Genomic DNA, 25,856 nt, shown 5'->3' with positions numbered 1-25,856 from the left:
CCCTACTGTTCTTTACCATGGCCTTCCAGACAGGCTGAGTAGTTTGCTGCAAACAATGCAAAACGCTGCAGTGTGACTTACTTTGAAAATTCCTAAACGCACCTCAGTCTCGCACCAATGCTCCATTGACTGCCAGTAAAACAGCAGATTCTGTTTAAAGCTCTTCTCACGGTCCACCACGTGTTTTACATAATTAGGCCTAACTATCTTTCTGATTGGATTTCGCTTTACTGTTCCTCTAGAACACGTAGATCTCCTGATGCTCTCCAGATGCGCTCCTGATGCACTTCCACAGGTGAAGTCATTCCAGATCAGGGGCTTCCTTCAGGTTTCTGGCGCCCACCAGTGGAACGCCCTACCTGCCTAACTGCGCTACACCAGTAACGAGTCTTCATTCAAAGAACTCCTTAAAACAAGACTGTTGGCTCTGGTTTAATCCTGAATTGGTGATTGGAGTTCTCTGCCTTTAGCAATAGCACCGGGACACTCCTCAGAGTAGCCATCACACTCTACAAATCCTTTAATCCATTTATTCAAATAGACATACTGCACCAAATGAAGGCAATTTACATAAAGGAAAAGAGCACCTTGAGTTGTACTCTTGACCCTTGACTCGTACATGATGTAATGTGGATAATTGTTTACCTTTTTGTACAATTGTTCAATAGTCCTTTAAGAATGACGCTTTTCACTGGAATAGAAATTGCATTAGTTGTAACCAGCATTTGCAAAGCCAATAAAATGAATGCTTTGCTAATGGCTTTGCCAGTGCTTGTTTGTGCACAAAAAAATGGATACTAGAGAAACCAGTATTGGCAACGCAGATAGATGTCACTGAACAGCAGCAGCAAAAAAAAATAAAAAAATGACATCTTCTATATGGTCATGATTCATTACCTATGTACATTGAAGAGTGATAATGTTACGGTGCCCCTAGTGTGATGACACGTGCACACCACCATGCACATGTATGTGGCAAGAATCTGTGGAGACCATTGTTTCTCTTTAAGTTCCTGTTCCGAGATGGTGGAAGTCCATCTTAGAGCGAGGAAAGAGGGATCTGAGGATGGAAAACAGCACATAAGGGATAGAGCAGAGAAGAACATGCGCTCCCTTGAAGCGCTGAAAGAGGGAAGAGGAAAAAAATAGGGGCAAAGATAGTTTCTTGATGTGGAGCTGTGGAAGAATATAAACCATTCAGTCAAAAGGATGGGAAAAAGCTGTGCTGCAATGGAGGGGCAAACACAAGATGAAGAAGAAAAGCCATCTAATAAGCACATACATTCGATGGGCAGGAAAGCGAACCAGTGGTAAGCAGTGAGCTGACCCAGAGTCCACTAAGTATTTAAATTCTACACACTAGGTGAGGCCTGAAAAGGGTTGCTTCTTTTGTTGTAGCCTTGCATTTTTCAGATACTTTTATCAGTGCTCACTGCCCATCCCGACTAAACCGCACAATAACTGTAAAATAGACCCTCAAGAATTACAGTGGAGGAGGTCCTCCGGCATTAAATTGGAGGCAGAAAGACGCAAACAACATTCGATAAACAGTGAGACTGAAATACCCCTGTTGACTTAGCCATGGTACGATTGACAGTGTATCAAACAATCACTTAAGGTTCCAGTGCAAAAAAAGGCCAGTGACTGAAGGAGTATGCTCCAAAGACCCTTAAGATAACTGTAGAGGACAGTATGTTTGCCATGAATGGTGCAGACACCAAAGAGATCAAACTAAAAAATCACAAGAAAACAAATGACACTTTGCACAATGAGTGAAATATTGAGAAACACACATTTTCTTTTCCTTTATCGGGTGTTTCCCAAACTGTGGATGGATCTTGAGAATTTATTGCTTAGACTTTCTTAACCTACCATAATTGGCTCGAGATCCATCCACAGTTTGGGAAACACCTTATAAAGGAAAAGAAAATGACTTGCATTATTAGATAAAGTGATTTGATGTTGAGCCGATGGCGAAAATTGAACACTGGCCCCCAGCTACTGAGTCGGTAGCTCTGACCGCTGAGCCATATGCTCTCCCTCTGGGTCAGCACAATACTATATATATATTTGCTTGTTGAAGCATTCTGCGGCTCTGGGAGTAATGAGGCGCAAGGACCAAGTCCTGATGGAAAGGACATTATTACAGCACATTACTTTTGTATCTATCGAGGATTTTTGTATAGTGATTCACGTCACCTTTCGGCTGCTTCGGAGCGCTGTCATTGGTGCGACATAGTGTGCTGCTGGGTGGTCTCTAAGCTTAAAAAAAACATGAGCCAACAGGGTTACTTCCATTACATCCATTCAGAGGGGAACAGTCTTGTTGGTTGTTGTTTTCAAGCACCCGTGCAAAAACATTACAGTCTACTGACTTTCCTTTGGCACACTCAGTACAACAAGAAGATTGTCACACAATTCACTTTACTTTTCTTTCTCTACCTGCAAAGTGAGAAGAGTTTGTACTCACCCATCCCCTTTGTTAAACAAGCATTTACAATGCAATAGGCCTCACATTGATGAGAGTTTGAGCTACTGGCACTGTAAATGACAATAGCTTAAATTCTTGCCAATGCAAGACCTACTACATTGTAAATATTTCCATGCCGCGCTTTCACATTAATAGAGGCCGCGCCCTTTCTTTAGACGAGCCGTATCTAAAGAAAGATCTGTGGCCGCTATTAGTGAAAAGGCAGCATGGGTGCTTTTACCAAAAAAGCATTTGTTTGTCAACTTAACAAACAAATGTTTTTTTGGGTAAAAGCGCCCCATACCACGTTTTCACTTTAATAGCGGCCGCAGACCTTTCTTTAGACACAGCTCGTCTATAGAAAGGGGCGTGGCCTCTACTAATGTAAAATCGAGGCATGTAAATATTTGCAATATAGTAGGTCTTGCATTGGCAAGAATTTAAGCTATTGTCATTTACAGTGCCAGTAGCTCAAACTCTCATCAATGCGAGACCTATTGCATTGCAAATGCTTGTTTAACAAAGGGGATGGGTGAGTACAAACTCTTCTCACTTTGCAGGTAGAGAAAGAAAAGTAAAGTGAATTGTGTGACAATCTTCTTGTTGTACTGAGTGTACCAAAGGAAAGGCAGTAGATTGTAATGTTTTTGCAACACACAAAAAAATATAAATTCCTGTAAATGAATTGTGTGCATTCAGCAGTTTGGAAAGCGCAAACAAAGCACATATTTGTGCAATTTTGAAGTGTGATTTGAACCAAAATTGTAATAGTATCAAAACAAATCTCTTTAATTGGTGATGCACGCATGCTAAATGTTCACTGAAACACCATTTCCACAAACTATGATTTGTATGCAATACAGTTTCATCAGTAAAACTGAATGTCTGTGCAAATATAGTAGACGTTTCAGTGGCAAATATGCTGTCTGTAAATTACATGGTTCTAAAAGGCTTGGGAAGCACTACAATAGAATGATTATTTTTATTTTTTGTACTTAAATCACTCACAATCCAGATGAGTGTTCTTGATTGATAGTGTGCTTTTTTTTTTAAATGAGATATGATCTGTATGAGTAAATCGAAATTCAGCATGTGTAGGTAGTGAACAGGGCCACTGGAATTATGCGATTGTTCGACGGCAGCGTTTTTCTCGTAATAATACATAAATCGCTTTTGCCATACAATCAATTCTCTGCACAAAACTGTTTCTAACTCAAACAGTTCAAAAGTTACTAAAAATGCAACAACGCTTGTTCCACGCATTGGAAGTCCCTTTCTAAAGATTGACTGTTTACCTTTCTGTTGCTTATTTCAAGATTTTGATGTTAAACTGGTACTAATGGGGTGCAACGAATGTATTAATAAATGTAAAAATGGCAAAATGAAGTAATACTATCTTCAAGTGTGCTGCATTATGCCTCATGAGTTGCCTTTTCTTGCTGCATAATTTACTCAACCCTGCTGTGTAATTTGGCCCTTCCCTGACCCATAATTCCAGTGGCCCTGGTAATCATTGTCTTTGCATGTTGGATTTATGTTAAGACACTAAGATCAGGTTTGAAGGTGAATTAATCAGTCCTAGAATTAACAATATGCAGAGCACGCACAGTCACAATAAAAGCTAGAAATGTATTCCTGTGTTTGCACAATAGACAAAGAAAATGTAAAATTAGACGAGTATGATGGTATTTTTGATGCTTTTATATTCGGTGGCTGTCCGATTACCTGATAAATGGCATTTTCGAGTTAGGTCATGTTAGATTTCGTAAAATTCTATTTATTTGACGAAGGAAGAGTTATCCGCCTTTTAATGACTATGCAATTTTTTTTCAAAGTCATAAGCACTTCGTCCCTGTGTCATAGCAGTACTTAAACTTTGCAACATTAATACATTTCAGAATTCTAGTCTTAAAACGAGGATTTGCGTGGTTCATACAGTTTTTGTAGATTCATAGAATTTCTGAGTACACCTCAAAATGGACGCAATTGTAGACTTTCATATGTGCTTCTTGACAACCAGGCACGCTCCATTTTATTTTCTGCGTGGCACGGAAAATGGAAATATATTTTTTCTTTTCATTCGCCATCGGGAATCTTGATTACCACTGTTGGAGAAACACTTCTCTTGCACCTTTAGCCTTGGAAGGCTTTTTTTTGTTCCTGCTGCTGTTTTCAGGAATAACTTTAAATGTGGTGAGACAACTTGCACGTTTTTTCTGTTCCCTAACTTTTGCGACTTTACAGCCCTCCACTCCACAGTCACTGAAACGCGCCGCCCCACGCTTAGTCTAAGCATTACCTCAGCCAACAATCCAGGCAGGTTGCGCGCATAACTTTACACCGATCCCTAGTCTTTGAATTTGGGAATTTCCATCTGGACGTCATTTTTGTTGCACTCTTAAATTATTCTTCCATGCGTGCACACACGTCTGTGGCGCTGGCCCACTCTTGCCCAACATCTCGTCATTGGTGTCATTCTACCACCACCCTGTGGCCTGTATGGTTACTACGCTTCGAGTCCTTCGTGTGGTTGCATCGGCCATGAATAATACATCCAGGAGTAATTCTACAGACGTGAGACCCATTGGTATTTGCTGAATCATGCCGTAGTGTTAGTAATGTCTGCCCATTCCACGGTGGGCATCCTAAATACAAATGCTCAAGATATACTCTATGAGTTAGAGCTGTCATCTTTGAAACAGGGAAAACCAGGTTTGAACACAACCTCCTGTGATTCTAGAAAAAGCGCGTAATCTCTCCGTGCACAATAAGAAAATAAAATGTGTAATGTAAATTGTTTATATTGTAAAGCGCTCTAATGTCCTTTGGCCAGGTTTACAGCAACAAAAAAAGTCTTATCTTTTTCAGTTGCAATATCGTTTTAGTGGCAGTGTACTAAAGTTTGAGTCCATTGAGCTTAAAACAATCTCCGCTGACCGCCATCCACAGATTTATTTTTAAGTCTTACACAGCTGTTTGTAAACTTATTGATACCCATAACGTACAATAATCATATAGTGGCTTTTGGCTCCTCTGAGAGAAGTAATTCTCTCACCTCATGCTATTTGCTGTTCAGATGATCATTCCACCTCCTATGGAGCTCTTGTATTGAAATGTATGAGGGACTATATATAATATATGAAAAGTGTAATCAATCACCATAGATTTAATTCTGTATCTAATAGAGGCATTTTATACCCCCCCAAACCCTCCTAAAAAAGAAAGAAAAGTGATTGCTGGTTAACATCCCCAATCCCGAGAGTTTAGGGTCATTGAGGGAGTGTGAGTGCTAATGTGGACTGGAGTCAGTTTAGCCTAAAGGAGTTAAGCGCTGCTATAAACTGCGAGCTGTGTGGGTGTTTTTTAGATGAAATTACATGCTGAAATTGTATACACAATATCCCTTTCTCTTGTTCATATTTTTTCTTACTGTTCTCCCTCATCTTCCCTGCTGTACCCCCCTCCCCATCACCCTTGCTCCCGGTCCTCCCCCCCACACACTTATTTTTCTCCCTCCATATTTGTTTGCTTGTCTGTCTAACCTTTCCTCTTAATAATTTATCATAAAGTAAAACTCGTGATTTCTGATCCAACTGCCAGAAATGTCAAATGTAGCAAATAGTTGTGATGCCAAGATGCTTTTTAGCAATGTTTAGGTTACCTTGGTTCATTGTATGCCTTTTGGCATGTGTACAAATGTTAGGCTTAGCAATGCACAGGCGACAGAAACATTAGTTTCCTGTGTTTATCCGTACACGTGCACCTGAAGTCTGGAATGGGCACACACCTGTGGAATGGCACTGTGGTGGTGTTGCATTGTGCCCCTAGAAAGATGGCACACGGTAATGGGGAACCAGGCAGCGATCACTAGGTTTGCTTTTACCAGAAACGTGATCTCGTAATAGTTTGCGCATTAGAGAAAAAATAAATATTCGAGAATTTAAAGTATGTAGAAGTGGGTTCTCAGTCAACCCTTGGCCATTACTCTTTAATGTTTCTCCACCCACCTCCCCGGTCACAGCACCTGCACTTTGTACGTTTAAAGACTTGTACTTGTCTGTTTGTCATGATTGTGCAATATGGGTGGCCCTTTCTTTTGGCTACAGTAATTGGCATTCTTATTATCCTACAGCAAATAGTGCACTCCCTAGTACTGAACTTATGATGGAAGAACTCCTGACCAAAGCATGAAGTCTTCTGCTGAGTGCATGAAGTCAGGCCGGTCCTCAGTACGAACCGGCGCAAACTTGTTTTTGAGCAAGTCTGTATTTATCTAAAGAACTATCATCACATTCCTTTAATCCGTAAAAGAAATATTGATATTTTGTGGGATATCATTTTTCTCTGTTTTGTTTGCTATGGTTGGGATTACTTAGACATTTGTTTGGCACCCAACTTGCGCCTAAGGAGGGCAGGTACCCACTTGCTTTTTCTATTCCGTGCCAATTCTTTAGTCTGAATGGACCTTCTCATTTGGTAGCAAATGCCCCCGCGTTTATTTTAGTCATACTGAATGGATTGCAGTGTTGGAAATGGAAAAAGTATATTCCGAGAGTCCATAAAATGAAATCATGCTGTGGCAGTGGGAAAGGGGTGGAGTCACGAGAGTGGGAGGAGTCACAAAAAGCTGAGCCTGACAGTCAATGTATACGTTATTTTAAACTCTGCGGAAAATAAATTGCCAGTTAACATAAATGTGACAGTAAATCTGTTGTGGCTTAATTAGACACAAAGAGGCTTCATTTTAAAGTATCTTATCAGGTAAAGGTACCTACTGTATCGATCTTGTGCAGCACTTTTCAGGGACTATTGATAGTAAGATAACTCTGGTGGTTAACATACTTGCTGGAGAGATCTGTGTTTTGTCCAGCCACAGCTTTGACGCATAATGCAGCATAGAGGGTTGGTTAATATGTGTAAAACTTTTTTTTCTCAGTCTTTCATTATTAAGGGTTACTAAAAAGGGCTTCTTTGGGTAGTAATATAGTCTTATAAGAATAGACAACCCCAGTAAATGTGTTACATTTTAAATCCTTACATTGTGTTTCCCCGACCATGCAGTCTTAACATATAATGCCTACCAGTATGGACGAGATGGGATTCTTAGACCTTGTTACGCACATTGTATTGTGTAACACCCTACATTGGGATGAGTAGTGGTACAAAAATGAAATGAAAAAATACATTAGTATGTGCTATTTAAATCAGTAATTACTCATACAGACAAATACACGTAACATTTACAGTGCATGCACATCTCTTCCATACAGCGGTTGAAAAAAGTAAAAAATCGGCCTCCAAATAAATGTTTCTCCTAAGTACTTGTGAGGTGATAACAAGCTGAGGTGCCGTTGTTTCCCTCCATTGCATTGGTGCCCAGATATCAGGCTCTAGATAGCTCCTATCTAGAATGATGCTTGAACAAAAGGAGGGCTGCTGGCCCTTTAAATCAGGTTTTTGTTTTGAGCCTAGCAAGAAGTTAAAATAAGAAATCCCCATCAGTGACTGCAGGTTTCTGCTGTGAACTTAAAGCAGAAAATGTGCAGGCACTGTTAAATGCGTCTCGTGTTGGCACATTACTCTGGCATAAATTCACTATATTTCACTGGGACTGGTCTAGATACCAGATCCGACTCAATAATAGCCAGTCAGATCTGTGATCCATTTGAATCACCTTATTTCCTGCAGTGAGGGATTTTTTCCAGCAGAGGTATGTGAACTATAATAAAACAGCTTTTTGCATCCACTAATTTGTCAATAATGTCAGGTTATCTGGTCCATGCAGTGTTTTAGGTTGATCATATTAGTACCGATTGGCCCTGCCTCGGGTAGGCTCTATCATCCTTATGTCATGATGTGAGGCCTAAGTAGGCACTTTCATGTGGGTGAAATGGTCAGATTGAGGAACTCGGTGTTGGCTTCATAACATTCAAGAGAAGCATCACTTGTGGTTGTGGCATGTGTGCTTAAGAATACCAACCAGGACTGATGCAAAGCAGACAGTATTAATTGCAGAAGTGGCAAGAACAAATAAACCAAAGGCATTGTCAGAAGAAGGAATGCACAACTTTGGTCCTCAAGAGCCAAGGTGGTGCCAGATGTTCAGGATAATTAATAAAACTAAATATAAATGGAAATTATGAATATAGCTGTTGTGTTTCATGCATGTTAATGCCTTAAGTTTAGATTCAGTGACTGTTTATAAATCTGTGGTATGCTTAGAATCTGCCTTTTTTTTTGGCCTGACGTTGGACTCCTGACCTAGACTGAAATGAGTCAACCATAAGATCCAGGAAAAATAAGTGAGATATGTGGTTCAAGGACGTGAAGAGGGAATCAAAACTATGTTTGATTCAATCGAAAGCCCATTAACTAGGCAAGTTAGGATGGCTGGATTAGCCATTAAGCAAAATTAACATGCATTTAGGTCATCAAGGCAAGTGGGGCACTACAGACATTTTCCATTGCTGGATTTACCATTGACCATATGGTGCAAAACTGCAAACGGTACAGCTGAACCTATAAATAAAGAGGAAGTATGCAAAAATAAACATTATTTTCCATCTTAATGTAAATTTTGTTTCATTTGAAAAATAACATTTTATTTTATGGTTTGTTTATATTTTGATTTAGATCTATAAAGTGGCACTAACGTCTTTTAAGTGCTTAGAGCCGCTAAATGTCTAGCCCTGAAAGTCGTTCATAGTGGAGTGAAAGCAATGTCAGATACTCATTTGGATGTAATCCAGTGGAAGATACGGTGTAGAAAAACTAAGTAGAATGGGTCTAAAGCCTCAGTTGCTAGACACACACTCACCTCTCTTAGTGTCTTGATCCCTGCCTCCCCCTCCTAAGATCACAAAAGACATAAACTGACTAGAAGCATGTGTGATCTCCACATATTAAAAGAGTTATTGCTGGCCAAAAATGTATGGACCTCAAGCCAATGCATTGATGTTTGTTAAGTTGAATGCCAAGATGTCCACAGCTCCTACCTCTGCCTGAGCCACGGGCCTTGTTTAGGTTTGCCAGTGAATCAAAGAGAGGATAGCACACACTGGAATGAATCCTACTGCTTGCTATGAGGCAACGAGTGAAGTTACTGAGATTTTCTGGCTAATCATTCCATCTCCGCCCAGTGTTTTGTATTTGTATAGTGTTTTGTAATGTGCAAAAAACATATTCTAGGTATGTTTGAGTAGGTTGGCCTCCCTTGGATTATGTTGTGGCAGCATTCAGAAGACTAGCTTTTGCTTTCATGGTCCCCGTTGGTTTGATGGAAAGCTTCTTTTGAAATTGTAGTCAGGTGAGAATGAAAGACTATGTTCAATGCAAGGTATTGGGGAAGCTTACCATTTGTTGCGTGGGGATTTTTACTCTGCATCCCCTTGTGGATCGAAAGGCTGGTGGTGATGAAGGTGGGGAGTGGTTGGCAGTCAGGAGTCTTGATTTGATGCTTTTGCAAAGAACGTGGCCTTCCTGATGCTCAGCACATTTGGAATTTGATTGTGATATCATGTTTATTCTAGAGCTGTGCCGCTGTTGCTTTCAGTGTCCTTGTTTTTTCATCTCACTCTGTATTGGATGATTAGGGTACCATCTGCACCCAAACTCTCTGACAGGGACTTAGTAGAGAGCCAGATTCTGGAGGTACTTGAGACTTTTCCAGCTGTAGTCTGTATGCCTGGCTCACAAGTTTTTGAAGTAATTTAATTCATCTGCTGGTCCCGTTGGATGTCTTTCAGAGCAGGCACTATGTTTTCTAAAGTTAAAGCAAATTTATTTTGCCTGTCTATATTGCACCATCTTGACATTTACACTTTGCTTCTGAGGGAAGAACATAGTCCCAGTCAGGACAATAGTCCAGATTCTCACAAGAGCACAATTTTTTAAAACCTTTTAAAGGTAGGGATACTGTCTGCTCCATATTCCTTAAATTTAGTCAGATGCCATCCTAGAGTGAAGCAACTCTATGGAAGTAGTGGATGAGTTTAATGGTTCCCTGTATTTTTTGCAGCAGATAGCAGCTCTCAAATGCCAAACTGCGGTGGTAGCATCATTAAAAAGAGTACCACGTTTGATATTGTGCTTCAGTAAGAAAGAAGCCCACTGCATTTCCAAATTGGAACTTGGAGGCCGATTACGATGGCGGACGGACTTGAGTCCGCCCGCCATTGTAGCAGGTACGGGACCGCCCACCTGTAAGGCGACGGTCCCGCACTCCAAATCACGATGCAACTGCCTCCGTGGCGGTCACATGCAGTGATTTCACATTGTGGACGGTGCTGCTGACTGACACCACCGCAGTGTTGGAAATCGCATGTTGTGTATTTCCCTGCACAATGTGGCAGGCACCACGCGGTGCCTGACACCTTGTACATTGAAGTTTAGGCAGGGGGGCACTATGGGTACCCCCCCCCCAGTGCACATACACCCTCCCCCCACACAGACCAGCCTCCGCCAGCCTTTCCATGGCAGTTCCACCACCATGGAAAGGCTGGCTGACACCAGCATTGTAATCTGGCGGGTGGTGCCTGCTAGGCACCGCCGCTATTTTACCCATGCTGACTGCTCTGCCAGGCCATCGTGACGATTGCCTGTGGCGGAAGCGTGGAAGGCGGTCTTTGTGACCGCCGTGGTCACAAAGCGATTTCCCCACCATCCTAATGTGGCAGGGGGAAATGGGAGTCAGATGGCGAAGGGACCGCCTCCGCACGGGTGGCGGTCCCTCCACCATCATAATCGGCCCCTAAGACAGGTGTCTGGTCCAAGATGAACAAAGCTATACTCATCTTATATACAGGCCAGCCTCCAAATGCTTTCAGTTATACAGCACAGAGGTACCCGGGAATGTCAGACCTCCCTGATGTTTACGTTTGGTACGTACTCTCTTACAGATTCATGTTTTTTTTTTCCATCATAGAAAAACATTTTGTTTTTATGTAAAACTCAGTGGCTGAAATGGTACAAAGTATGTAGAGTGCTTGGAATATTAACAGGAGCCTGGGAAGTAGCCTCATTAGGTCTGGCGTTAGCCAAGACTCTTTGATTTTACTAAAATTATATATATATATAAAACATTCTTATGTGGCTTTTACTCCACCCTCTTCATCTATTGATCTGTAGTTGTATCAATTTTTAGGCCTACCCTGTGACAACAATGTGCTCTTGTGTGTGAGAGATATTGTTTTCTACAAGGGGCTTGGAGCCCGGCCACTGCTGACCATTCGTTGGCTTCATTGTCACTCTACTGTTCTGCCTCATAGATGGCCAACACATGCCGGTTTCACTTCCTTTTCTTTCATGGGGAGCATGGACAAAGTACTGACTGCTTCATCTTGATTAGTGCCATTCTGCTGCTCGCACTGTGATTGAGGTACTATTTTCCTTCTTTTCCTTTCTTCCCATCGTGTTTCTCCTTGCCTCCCACCACAATCCGTTGCCTGTTGCTTGTTCCTTCCCACCCCCCACTCTCCCATTGTCTGTGTTGCTCATTCCCTTCCACCCTCATCCTCACATTGTCTGTGTTGTACCCCACCCGCCATAAGAAAAAAATAAAGAGCTATGACACGGTCACTGCTGGCCGCGTCATAGCGCTTTTATTTCCCATTCTCTCCCATCCTCCCTCCAGTTTTCTGTGTTGCCCACAACGTAATTGGAGATATATCTGTGACATACTTCACACTTCTCAACACTATTGGCTGCTGAACAATGCAATCCAAAGCTTATGGTTTATAAATATTGTTTACATGTTTTTCGTCTTTTATTTTATAGTAAACATAGCTCATTAATTATATGTGGCATTCAGAACCGCCTAGCACCAAAGGGTACAGATTATTCTCTTGTTATAATGCAAGGCACTTACTTTGCATAACCTCATTTATTTATTTATTTATTTATTTATTTATTTATTTATTTATTTATTTTCTTATTGGTGATCACTGCTGTTTGGGTGCCTTTGTGTGATGTTTTTGATGCCTGGCCGTTGTGGCAAAATATTTGAAAGAGCCCAGGAAACTTGTAAATGAGCTTTAAAATAGGGCTGACCACTCACACTGCATACGGTATCGCAGTCCCTGCATGGCATAGCGCAAATTTAAGATCTTACGGCCATATCAGGATGAATTACATAGTGCGTTTTCTTGTTAAGACTTCTTATGTCAATTAATAATTGCTGATTTTTTCATTCACATTTTCCCACTTTGATTGTTGAAAACAAGTAATATTCATTTTAGAGTACGGGGGTGTTATCTCAGAGTTGATTCCAACCTCTGAGTGCTGTTGCTACAATGTGATTTTGTTATATGCATATTGGCTCCTCTCTGCTGATCTGAGTTCTTAAATATGTAACTTCTATGGGCCCCCACTGAAAAACAGTTTGAAACCAGGTACTCCATGCTACAATATAAATGTTTTGCGCTGAAAAACAATACAAAAACAGGCATCAGCAAATCTAATAGGTCACACTATTGCAAGATCTTTTGGCTGTGTCAATGTTTGTTTTAGCCCGGTTGTAAAGCAGCATGGTTGAAGGAAAAAAAGCTATTACATGTCCAGTGTTGGCTAGTACGTCATAGTGCTCTTTTTTCCGCTGTCCCATTGCCCATACCCTCCCTCACGTTGTCCGTGATGCACATCCGCCCTATAAGTGTTATGCAGCCAGCGCTGACCACATCATAGTACTTTAAAAAAAATAAACCTTTAACCATGTTGCACAGCTGCTGACAAAATGTATAAAAAAACCTTGACAAAGTCGATAGATTTTGCATTGGCGCAACTTATTTGCTTTGCCAATGCTTGTCCTTCCACCCACTTCAGCCATTGGCCAGGGATTACTATGGCAATGTGTTCTTTTTGAGGCCAAAGAATATTTTTGCTTCTAGCCAATGTTTTTCTTTTTTTTTAATATACTGACAAGGGTTTGACAGCTCCCCCAACGACAAGGTTTTACAAAAGGATGCCATATCTACTGGCTCTGTCAATATTTGTACACGATTTCCTGCGTAGCCCACTCTTCAAGGTGTGAAAATATTTCTCATACGTGTTTGGGACGTTGAATTTGTACAATGAAGCATGAGAACAATATCCTAAGATATCTCGCTCTTTTTTATTAGCTCACTTGTGTGACATGGATGTTATTTGAGATTTTGCAGCTGGTCAAGTCTTTTGAATTTACATGATTTATCCTGAATCTTAATACCCAGGTTAAAGCGTTGGAATTCTGATTTGGAGGGGGGCTCTAGGATTGATAATATGCACCATGTAGATGATGTAAACAGCAGACAACACTGCTGTACGATTTGTGCCACCTGTCCCACTCTGTGTATTGTTATGTTATGCCAACTCTTTTCAGTTAGTGGTTCAATGAACAAGGCATTCACCGTGGGTAGAGAGTCAAAATCCTTTATTTGGCTACAATTGCAGTCGAATTTCAGAGGACAGAGGATTAACCACTTACCTGGAACTGGTCCTCACAAAAGTTAGACAAACCTATTTCCTTTAAAATGTAACTTGAAAACCTGTGTGACTGAAGATTGTTTTACCTGCCTTGGAGAGGCCACAGGGAGTTTAGGTCTGGATTGACAGCACCGATTGGCACCAATACGTACATACATAGAGTGGGTTTTAGCAACTCACAGTGAAGCATGTCTCTCTCACGTCATGCTATTGGCAGTTTAGCGCTTCATTCGTTCTACTATGGAGGGCATGACTGCAATGCCGCAGGAACTATTTTATATCCCCCAAGTACTTTGGATCATTACAAGTTGTATTCGCTTCCTCATCGTTTTTTCTTTTTTTTTTTCTCCCTTACTGTTTTAGTCAGGAATGAAAATTCATGGCCAACCAATTGCTTTGCCAATGCTTACTTCTTTTGCCTACCTAAAGTTCGAGGAGATTTTGCATTCCACTGTGGGCCGGTTACTAGCTGTGTTTATAACCAGAAGTTATTTTCTAGTAAAATAACGGATTGAAAGTTCAGTGATAGTTGATATGTTGTGGTGAATAGCCTGGCTTGCTGCATACAGCCCAGTACATCCTGTCCTATGCGAGGAACACCATGTAATGAATTGTCTTTATAACCTTTCTTGCCGCATATTCAGCATACATCAGTCACACTTGCGGTTTTCGCCTGTGTCCATTAGCTAGAGAATTAGCCCTTTGTGCGCTATCAGATGTGCTTTGTTATAACCATGAAATTGACTTTTAAGAAACGTGAAATGTGGCATTGAAATACTGTGAAAAGTGGATTTTCCTGCTCATTTGGAAAAACAAGTAGTGATGGTTTTATGTAGTGGGCAACCGAGGCAGAGCTAGCAGAAACTAGGGAATCAGCAGGCCATGAGGTCTTTGCTCAGTTTTATTCTGAAGCATTTGGATATATTTGTTTACAGTGTTTAATTTGATTTAAAAAAGCATGTTCCACTAAATAAAAAGTTACTTAAAAGTGGCGTACTTAGGAGAACGTCCACCCTTCCCTTAAGATATAAACAAAAAATGAGCACTTTACGTAGCCCAAATTTCAACATTCAATGTCTTTTACGACTCAGACACTAAGTGTTATTATTCAACTCAATGGGAGTCGTTTCATTAACCTTAGGAGCAAAGCACTTAATGCTAAGAAAAAAGATACTACACATAACACATTTACAGTGGTGGTATAGTATGAAGAATAGCAACAGACCTTAAGTATCATATTTGTTAATTTAAAGTATATAAAAAAAGAGTGAGCTATGAAGTGTTGGGCCTTCTGGTGACATCCAGTACATTTGCAATCATTGTGATATATATCTTCATCGGAGAAATAGGGCAGCCTTTCATGAATAATATGTTAACACGTGTTGAAAGAGGATAAAAAAACATAGAATTTTAAAAATATTGCTGTCAACTTGGTTAGAATCCATAATGTGTATGAATTATGTTGCACTTGTGCATTACAGTTTTTTTAGGAAATGCTTATTTGTTATTTGTTGCTAGTCAAACATGGAAGAGCTATAGAAAACATAATGTGTTGCAGTAAAGGGATACTGTAATATAACTACAGATGATTGTATTTATTTCTTAGTACAAGCGAGCCCTGAGTGGAAATTATTGGCTTTGTCGTAAATCCAAAGGCTTTGAATACCTAATTTCTGTGAATTATGGAAAAATCGGCTTTTGCAGTTTGACTATGTAAAATTGTTATACGATGCCTGTATGTTGAGTCATCAAAATGTCATGGGCAGTGGACGTGACATAACACTCCCTGTGACCTCATGTCACATCACAACTTTGACCTCTTGTCCTGCTATTACGAGCCTCCTATCTGCTAATAAACTTAATTGGTGTTGAGAGCTTAGGTAAAAGAGAAGCAGAAAAAATTACTAAAAGTAAAATTGGTTCTTAGTGTACTGTTTACTTATTGTTCCTGTATCAGCAGTCTTACTGTCTGAGAACAGGGGTAACAAAGTCAGTGCAGTGACACTAAAGTGCTACACAAGCGCAAGGGCTATAGAATGCCATGGTTCAAATTTTCAAAGTATACCAAAAAATAAGCTTGTCCATTGAGTACAAATTGCGAGAGCCCGAGGATTAGCCAAGAATGGTATTTAAGACTAAACACCCAACTTACAGATTTCATCCTTTGGGAAATCCTGGTGGCTCTTGAAAATGTCAATGGACCTTTGCCACCGTATTAGAAAGGAACAAGAACGAAGACATAAACTACGCATATATCATCAACGATCAGATAATTAATGTTCAGTTAATGATGAGGTTGATGAACACCCTTATTTATCTTAAAAGATTTGTATTGTTTGGTCATCTTTATTCAGAATAGCCAGTTTACAAAAACATCAATAAAAGAATGATTAGTGACAGCATAAATCAATACAAAGTGTTCCACAAAGGATAATTGTCACTAAACTAGCTAAGCAACCTAACCTACTCTAAATGGAACCCATGAAGAGTTCTTTTCGGAAAAGAGCAAGATTCAGAATACAAGATGAACTACCCATAAAGAGTTGTTCTGGAAACTCAGTCGAGTTCCCTACAGCTGCAATAGCAATCCTCATCGGTAGCATTAATTCGAAAAGGGTCTTTCGGTAAAGAAGGATAAAGTCACCTTTATCAGTAGCTGTCGACAACAGAAGTAAAAGACCAACTCTCCGGTAGAAGAGTCACAAGGCAGGGAAAAAGAGATCTGGATCAGAGTCTAAGAGAGCCTCCTCCTAACTACCTATGAATACTTATTAAAATAAAATCACACAATAATATATTGAAGCTTATTAGACGTTAGCTCCTCTCATCCAATGAAAAACGCTCATCCAATGGTGACTTCAACTTTCGATGCTTCTCCTCCTGATTCCCATGGTAAACATTCATGCCAATATAGTGTTAAACATTGTTTCAGAACTTTGTTACATGGAGGAAAGTTCTCATGAGAACCTTCTTACCTAAGCTGAAAGATGCGCTCTAGGGCCATTGTGAATACAAAGCAAGTTGGATATGATGGGGCAAACTAGCCATATTATTCTGTGAAGAATTCATAAAATATATCTAAACCATTAGCTATTCAAGCAGTCGTAGCAAAGCTGATTGTATTTAGGTAGGTGATCTAATTTGGTGTGAGGAAGATAAAGAAACACATGTTTGAAGTCAGCACATTCCTCAGCAAGTTGCTGATGCGAGGCACAGTATCCAAAATAAGCGACTGCTAAACTACGAGCAGGAGTTGAGAGAAAAAGGCTATTAGGCCTTACTAAAAGGGCATAAATAAGAATGGTTGCCTAGTACAATCCTTTTCTACATAATTTCGTATACACTTTAATAAAGACACTTTCCCCAATATGTGGCAGGCGAGGAGGAATAAAATACCTTTGAATTTACACAAGGAGGTCTACGTTCGTTCTTTTTTCCTTGGAGAAACTTGTGAGCGAAGAGAGCTCATATATATATATATATATATATATATATATATATATTATTTGCTGCATTAATAAGGACTCTTTCACGTTTATGCAGCAAGCACATCTATATATGTGTCATTATCTATGTGAAAACATTTCTACAGATGTTCAAGCTGTAGTTTAAGTGTGCTGCAATTCTAACATGGTCTGTAAGTCAATTTTTCAGTTTCGAAGTAATTTCCTCCAAAATCGTAAAATTAATTGTTGGTCACCTAATTTATATTTTCAAAATGAGGTATTAAAATCAAAATGACACTTGATCTAAGTATATTTATAAAAATTAATAGCGTTTCATGTAAGTCTAAAAACATTTTTTGTAGAAGGAGGAGGAATATGTTTCCGATTATTGTCCATCTTTCTATTATGTTCCATGGACACTTGCTCAAGGAGTATTTACTTACAGTATAGTTTTATGAACCTTAAGATTTATATTTTGTGCATTTTACTTACCCTTACCCTCCCCACACTTACTATATCTCCTCCTGAGTGTGATAGTGCACAGTATTAGGGAAAATAAAGTTATCTCAAATTAAAGATTGGCTCTAACATTCTGATTACAGAACTTTTAAGAAATATATGTTGGGGCCCTTTGCATTGTATTGAGGCCTGGAAGTTGATGATAGGCATGCCAATGTTGCTGATTATAATAGGGACCATTGTTATCTGGGTTTCAGATTGCAGTTATGGAGAATGCCAGAAGTGGTTAAAGAAACACTCTGATTTTTCTCTCTTTTTTCTATTCTTACAGGTTCATCTTTAAAAGAAAGTAATTCAGGTGGGAGGAGCAGGAAGCTCAGTGTTGGGCAGTATGATAACGATGTCACCGAGCCACTGCCATATTCGAGATATGGTTGGAAGACGTTGCCAGAACAGACATCAAGTCCTGCTGCTCTGATGACCAAAGAGGTAGTTTACAAGTTGTAATCCAACAATCCATTCAACACGACTGCATGGTCTATAGCTCGCTCGTGCTATTTTTAGATGCTGGACAAGCAAAAGGCAAATGTGTTGCTTTCCAGTTAGGTATCATTGGAGGATGACCAGAGTTGGAAAGGTTGTGCCTTTCAAACAACTCTATGTTCCAAAATTAATGACAATTATGTTCATATTTTTATTGGTTTGCTAACGGCCTCAGTTCAGCTTAAAGAAAGCTGAAAGATACATTTCGTCCTTTGCAGTGGGATGCCTGAATAACTATTTCATTTTATATAACGCAGACTAGCTTTTTTGTGTGCAAATAGGCCTCTTATCCTTCTGAAAATATGCACATAAAAAGGTACCTACTTGCTTGCCACTTCATATAGCAATCAAGAATTCATAGAATGATATAGGATTATGATCTTTGATGCCCCACTCATCTGATAAATACATATTTGTTGATCATATCTTTCCCAATATACCACCCTTTCTTCTATCAGTGACCAGAACCATTTGCTTTCCACCTTCCTGGGTTGACTACCTGTCTTCATGTGCCTTAAAACTGCTATCAGTTCATGCATTGTACTTTACAGCTTTATAACATCCATATTTTAGTGCATCTTTTTGTGTATTTTAGCTACATATAACATACACCAATATTTCTCTAATTTCATTAGGCTTACTCAATTTCAACTCGAGTGTCATTCCTGGAAGTTTTAATAATTAAACATCCATATTGAATTTGTAGGGTATATACATTTGTGTTATATTAAGTTTATTATTTAGATTACTAAAATCTTTACAGTTCAGATGGTTAAATTTCTGTTGCCATTAGAACAGTCTTCATCAATTGAAATGCTATCCATCCCAATTAAATATTTAACAATTAATTATACTAAATTTACCCAAAAATATGTAACTCTTCTTAATTACATCTTTAGAGTCACCAGACCATAGACAATTCCGTTTTTCTTAATTGCATACCGGAGAAAATGTTGAAGCATTTTTATTCTCAAAACCCCTAACAATGGGCATTATAGGGTTCTTTGTAACGGAGTGACCACAAATACAAGATGTATCGTAATGTGATATCCCCTTCTATAGCACAATGTGAGCTAGCATTGAAAACTGTTATGCTCACTTTGAGATTTGTTTTCCCCAAACTATGTTAACAAACTGGTCATAGAGTTTTGGAGACACTTGTTACTTCCTTCATTGAATTATGAAATATCGATGGAAGTTGACTGAACTGCTCTTCTATCTGGGTATTCTCATGCTGTTTTTCATCCTTTTTGTAATGGGGATAGCAAGGTCTTGGATTAAAACAGTTACTTCAGAGACTCATTCTGTTTACGCAACCCCTTCGTAAATTCAATGCAATGCTTGAAATGCATATCAATAATAGCAAATATATATTTTTGTGAGCCATATTTGGGATTGATATTTCTTCAGCTCTAGTCCTCACTTCATATTTTAAATCATAACTTCATATATGTTTTTTGGTAAATGTGTAGTTGGAAATGTATTAATATTGCAGGGTTTTTCCCCATCAGCATGAATTACACATTCACTGCTAACCTGGAATTTCTACCATGATCTTTCTACAGGCAGGATAGAGAGTTGATAAAGTTTAAAATGAATATAGAACCAACATACCTCCGTGCAAATAGACTTATAGCATTATTTGATGTTCAGTGTGGCTGCTTGAAAACTCCAGTTAGACTAACTTTATGTCAGTATCGTTCTAAATCCTCTTTAAAATAGTTAATGTTTTCTATATTTTATTAATGTACATTTCACCATCCCTTTATTTGATATACCATGATGTACTAGGCCTATCTTTGTTCCAGATCTCTTTCTGGGGGCCACAGGTCAGACAAGGTTACTGGCCCAAACCGTGGAGATTCAGGTCATTTGCCACTATTGTTTGGTAGTCGGAGGTCCTTCCTACTATGGCTTGCAACCTGGTCCAAATATAACCCATTGACTCTCAGGGTTGCAAGGGTGGACAGTCACAGACCTCCCATTGAGGTAGAGTGGGGGCAACAGACGCAATGATGTATTCTCCATCCCAAAGCTAGCCTTTTAAGTAAAAGAAAGTACTTTAACCATACAGATTTAGTTAATAAATTCTGCACATTTCAAAGGTGGTTCAGTGGTTGTATATCATTAACAATTGGAGTGAGAAAGAGACTAAACTAGACCCTACCTCTCGTGATACATCACGGCACACAGAGATGTTGTAATCAGTTGGATAGGTACAGTTCCGTTTTGTTAGTACCTACTCTGAGAACTTCTTTGTGTACCCATGCTAACTATTTGAAATTTGAGCAATTCCAAGAAATGGATAAGTGGGTCTCAAAAAATGTGACATGCTTCATCACAGGCCACCTCATCCAAGTAGGATGGTGCTATCAGGGTGGACTCAACCTCAAAGGGGATTGTATTGCAGGAGTTCTTAGAAATTATTTATCTGGGGCCCAGTTTTACTAACTAAAAAATACCATGGGATAAACCACAAGAATTACTTTATTAGGTGGTACCCTTGGTATGAGTAAAAAATACTAGTAGAGTATGTTTAGAGGATGTTATTGTGTCATAGCCTTCAGGTACATCTGTGGTGCCGACATGTTTCTGCCCATAATTTAGCCTATATAAACATCCTGGGCATTGATCTGGGTTTTTAGGATCCCTATGTTCTTCTATTTGTAAATATACCGGAAAGGACCTACGTTTCCTTGTTAAGTCAAAGGTAAGATACCCAAATCCAGAGAGGCCCCTTGCCTCATGCTCTGTTTAGGGGTGGGCGCCTCCTATTCTCACATTTTCATCAAGGAGATTCACCCTCTCTATTCCCAACGTACCCCCAGGCACAGCTGTCTGGTGTAGGAGGGGCCATCCAAACACAGACCATGAGGCATAATTCAAGTATTTCACCCATCACTTTTTAGGTCTCGCCTGGCATTGGAGCGCGCATGCGCTCCTCGCCTGCGAGAGCTATAGCTAACGATATATTTCAGAAGGGGGCTTTAAGCCCCGCCCCTGTTTACGATAGTTGCGCGTCATACTTTATGCTAATCGCAGCCTCGCAATTAGCTTTTCGTCATTTCGGTTACCGGTTACCGCCCTATGGACATTTAGGTCGGCCCATCTGGACAAGCTCACGCCATCTTTGTTTCTGCGCATCATCACTAGTTAGGTGAGGGGGATAAATCTTTCCAGCTGCCTTCCTCACCATCTTCCCTTCCCACCTTTCCGTGCACACAGCAGCAGCAGAGTAACAGATATTGGCAAGCAGTGTCTCAGCAGTGCCTCTTTCCTTTCCTGTCCTCTCTCCCTTCTGCCATTGGCGTCTTCCGTTTTTATTTTCCTTACAGGGTTTTACCGCTGGAAAAATACAGAGCGGCTCGGGGGCAGCCCGACACTGGGAACGCCAGGGCTTCTGCTTAAGTCCAAACATGCTGCCTAGCGGGAGAGCGCGGGCTGCCCCCTGAGATTCAGGTATTTGCTAAGTGCAACATAATCATGGCTACAGTGCGGCTTTCAGGCTCAGTGCTGGCACGGTTCTGGAAAAGGGAGTTCAATGCAATGTATCATAATCCGCACAGCACCGTCCTGGTGCTATTTTTTTAATTTTATTTTATGCGTTTTTATATAGCGCGGACTTTACCCGAAGGTGTCCTAGCACTTCGGATTCACCACTGCGACGCACAACCGATTTTCTGGGACGATGTAATTGAGGGATACTTTGTTTTTAAATGTTGAAAAAAACATACTTTAGCAGCAAAGCGTGCACTTTAAGAGGAGAAAAACAAATGCATGCTATGTCACCAAAAGTTGTAAGGCACTCAGCCTCTCTACGAAAACGCATTTGTTGTATACAGGACAGTGCCCTGGTAGGAAAGCTTACATTTCAAGTGCTTTACTTAATTTTGCTTTTAACAACAGTCCACGTGGCCCGAGAGGGCTCCGGACATGCTGCCGTGCTGGGCTCATCATCTCCCCACCCCGTCCTTGCATAAATGTGGCACCCCTCCGCTTTTGTTGGATACTGCATACCAGCGCTGCAGCTGCCTCCTCCTCCACTGCTTGGTATTTGAAGGCATTTAAAAAATACATTTTGCTGATTTATTAGCGTGAACTTGACCCGAAGATATAGGAGCGCTTTACATAAGCACCAGTTACGTTACACAAGGACACATTCGTTTTTTGGTTGGCACGGGCAGATTAAGTGATTCGCTGACACAGAGGCTCCAACTTCATTCCCCAGCTCCAAAGTCGGCAGCTCTAGCCGTGAGGCCACATCCTCTTTCCTTCGCATGGTGAAAGTGAGGAGAAAAGAAAACTATCATTATGCACTACTATAATTAAATTGTTCACTACTAACGTCTTAATTGTGGCAGTGTATAACTATAGATTTATTTTCTCCTAAATTTCATTCGTTCCATGTTCGTAACAACATCGCAACCTGCAGGCTGCATGGGGCACAGATCCAGCATTTGCAATGCAATAGGTCTCGCATTTGCGAGAGTTGTAAGCTATTGGCATTTTAAATGACAATGCCTTTAGTTTATCTGTTTTAAAAAAACAACACATGAAAAAGGCATTGTCATTTACAATGCCAATAGCTGAAACCCTTGCAAATGTGAGACCTATTGCATTGCAAATGCTTGTTTGTCTTTCTCTGTGTGATGATTAGGGGTGGGCGGAATTTGCGTAGTCGCGCTACGCAAAGCTCCGCGAAACGGTAAAAAATCTCCGCAAACACGCGGAATTGCTTGTTCGCAATGCTTTTTTCCTATTCGCGAATGGTGTTTGCGTGCTCGAGGGGAAATATCTAGCGAACACGCATTTTGCGAACGCGAACAAACAAAAAATTCCGCGAAGCCACGGAACACAGAATTTTGGGCAATTCAGTGTTCTCCGCGGAACGCGAAATTACCAAATTCCGCAAATTCCGCGAGCGGAACGGAATTTACCGCCCAGGTCTAGTGATGATGTAATGTGACGAGTATGTAGGACGTGGGCCCTGTGTTCACCATGACATTGGAATCAAACTGCACTTCACTTAAGAGGCCGAAATAGGCTGGAGCCTGTCTGGTGTTGCTTGGTTCCTGTTCAGAAGGTGGTTCAAGCTGTACTCACCAGATTTGCTTGCAGATTTTATTCTCTAATGTGTCATAATGAGCAACAACAACCGATGGGCTGGAACGTGGCCCAGAGTAATTGTCGAAGATTAGTTCTTGGATTCCTTCCATTATGCTTTTATTTTTCTCGCTCTTCTAAATTGTGGCCTAGACTCGTGCTTTCATTGGGTGAATCAATTTGCTTCAAAGATGATGGTTAACAATGTCTCCTAATCCATCATGAAATTTAGTTAACTTTGGGACTGTTGGTTGTTTTTATTTTTATTTTGATGTAGGAGGTTAGAATCGATTAATATAATTCTACCAGCAAGGGTTATGTTCCTTTGCAGTAACCATACATACAATACCCCATACCACAAAATCCATAAGCTCTTTTACATAATATGTATACAAAATGCTTTTTTTCATTTGTGGCATTTCTTGGGTCACTGGAAACAACTATATTTGATGCAGTTTCGTATTTCACCAGTAGAGGTCTTTCTTTAACAGCTTCTCGGATGCTGTAAAAAGACAACGATTACGATTTGTTTTCTCAAATAACAGCCAGTGGAATGCATATAGAGAACATGTTTCAGATCAGTGTGGCTCGCAATAACTCCTGAAAAGCCTACTATGCGATACATTTCTGACTTTTCTTCTTGAAAGCTGTTTTATTCGGTTATTCGGTCAAACCCTATTGACACAAAAAGCCAATTTTGTAGCATAGCAGCAAAACATTGCTACAAAGTGCATATGAGTGAGCAGATTTGATATAGTCCAGTGAATATGGTCCAGACTGTCTCACCATCCGTATCGATTGAGGGGGGCATCCAGTGACAAGATAAGGTTTGTCCTCTTACCCAATCGTATACAATCAACAACAATAAAGGGTCCATATTGTCCCTTTGTTTGACGTCTGCTAGCGTTGTCAAATCTAAAGCGACGGGATTCACTGGTTAGCTGCTAAATAAATTGAGGCTTCATGTTTATTCTGATGCAATGCGCTGTCATTTTAAAAACAAAAAATTGCAATATCTATGCAGAGTATACAACAATTTTCCACTAAGGTAATCATTTGATACGATAAATGAGAACATTCAAGTTAACCAAAGAGTTAGTCAATCTTCCTTCTACACTACTTATACATCCAGAATAATTAAGTGCCATGTTTACAAATTTAAACAACGAAACATTTTGAAGAAAGAGGAAGAGCCTGCTTCATGCCGATTTTGGGCACTCGGCGAGGAGTCAATCAATAACTCTTTGCGTTGGGTACGTGTATTAAAAAATCAAGCAATGATTAGCTCTGGACTATTGTAAGTGCTCAACAAAGTAAAAATTAATCATTAATCAAATATATAGTATTTCAATATTTGTAGTCAAGTTAAAAAAATATTATTTCGGCAAACCAGGGCACTAAAAGTACAGTTAAAAAGAAGTACATAATAAAATAGATCAAAAGATACCTAAAACAAATAGAGAGCGCAGTAAGCAATGCGCTTAGGCATCTTAATTTATCGGCTAAAACTCATGATTAATACAATACAAGAACATGCAAATACATACAAAATACAGGACAGAAGAAAAAGCCCAAAATGCACAGCATGTTGCACAGTATAAGGAAGCGGGTATATAGCAAAAAGAATAATTTCTCTAGAAAGAAGTGGAAACCTTCCTCCTGAGCATCCACATAGTGCCCAAAAACTTAGCAGCTGAGATGGCATACAGTGGATGGCAGTCCATTCTGAGGATGAGAAAGGCATTAGAGTTCCTACGCATGCCTTGCTGCCTACAAATAGGTGCAGGTACAGTGAGGGCAAGTAAAATGCGCAGTCATAGTTCCTGGAATAGTCGACAATGTTCAACCCATACATAAATCGTGGACCATCATTATGATGAAAGGCAAGTAAATAAGAGTACCACTTGACAAAGGACCATAAAGAGGTGAATGAGGCAGTCGATCTGGAATACAGAATTAAATGGCAGGAGTTTATAGGACATCCAGAAACTAGATGAAGCTGGAACTACAATTCCCAGTTTGCAGTCAATTATTGTTAATAGATGTGTACCATTAGCAGTTCCTGCGGGTATGTCTCATGCACTGTATGCATACATAACGCCTGAAATGAAGAAAAAAGATGGTGCAATTCAGCCGACAAGTAAATAGGCAGTGGGATAAAAAAAAACTCCTTCTACAACGTCTTAGTAAAGACTGCCATTATTTTTAAGGGGAAAAAAACCTAAATTAGTCATTTAAATGGAGGGGCTGCATATTGTCACTGTCCTCCAGCAAGGATGCCTCTTTGCATCTGGCAGGTCTGATTTTGATTTTCATTCTTACAAAGACTATTCATGAGTACCATTTTGTTGGGTAATAATGGTGTGGTACTAATTTTA

At 40.0% G+C, this 25,856-nt stretch overlaps 1 protein-coding gene across 7 annotated transcripts in view; it reads left to right on the top strand.

Moving 5' to 3' along the window:
* Positions 1–25,856, top strand: part of TNS3 (tensin 3) — a 784,915-nt gene that overhangs the window by 639,352 nt on the left and 119,707 nt on the right. For all 7 annotated transcript variants that reach the window (XM_085607385.1, XM_085607384.1, XM_085607387.1 and 4 more), the window contains one exon: positions 18,164–18,321. In XM_085607385.1, the coding sequence (XP_085463511.1) occupies positions 18,164–18,321 (158 nt within the window). The remainder of the gene's footprint in view (positions 1–18,163; positions 18,322–25,856) is intronic.

The sequence above is a fragment of the Triturus cristatus genome, chromosome 5_2 (genome assembly GCF_964204655.1).
Source record: "Triturus cristatus chromosome 5_2, aTriCri1.1, whole genome shotgun sequence".
Taxonomy (NCBI): Eukaryota; Metazoa; Chordata; class Amphibia; order Caudata; family Salamandridae; genus Triturus; species Triturus cristatus.
Note: the sequence above shows the minus strand (reverse complement) of the source record. Positions and strands in the feature narration are given on the sequence as shown.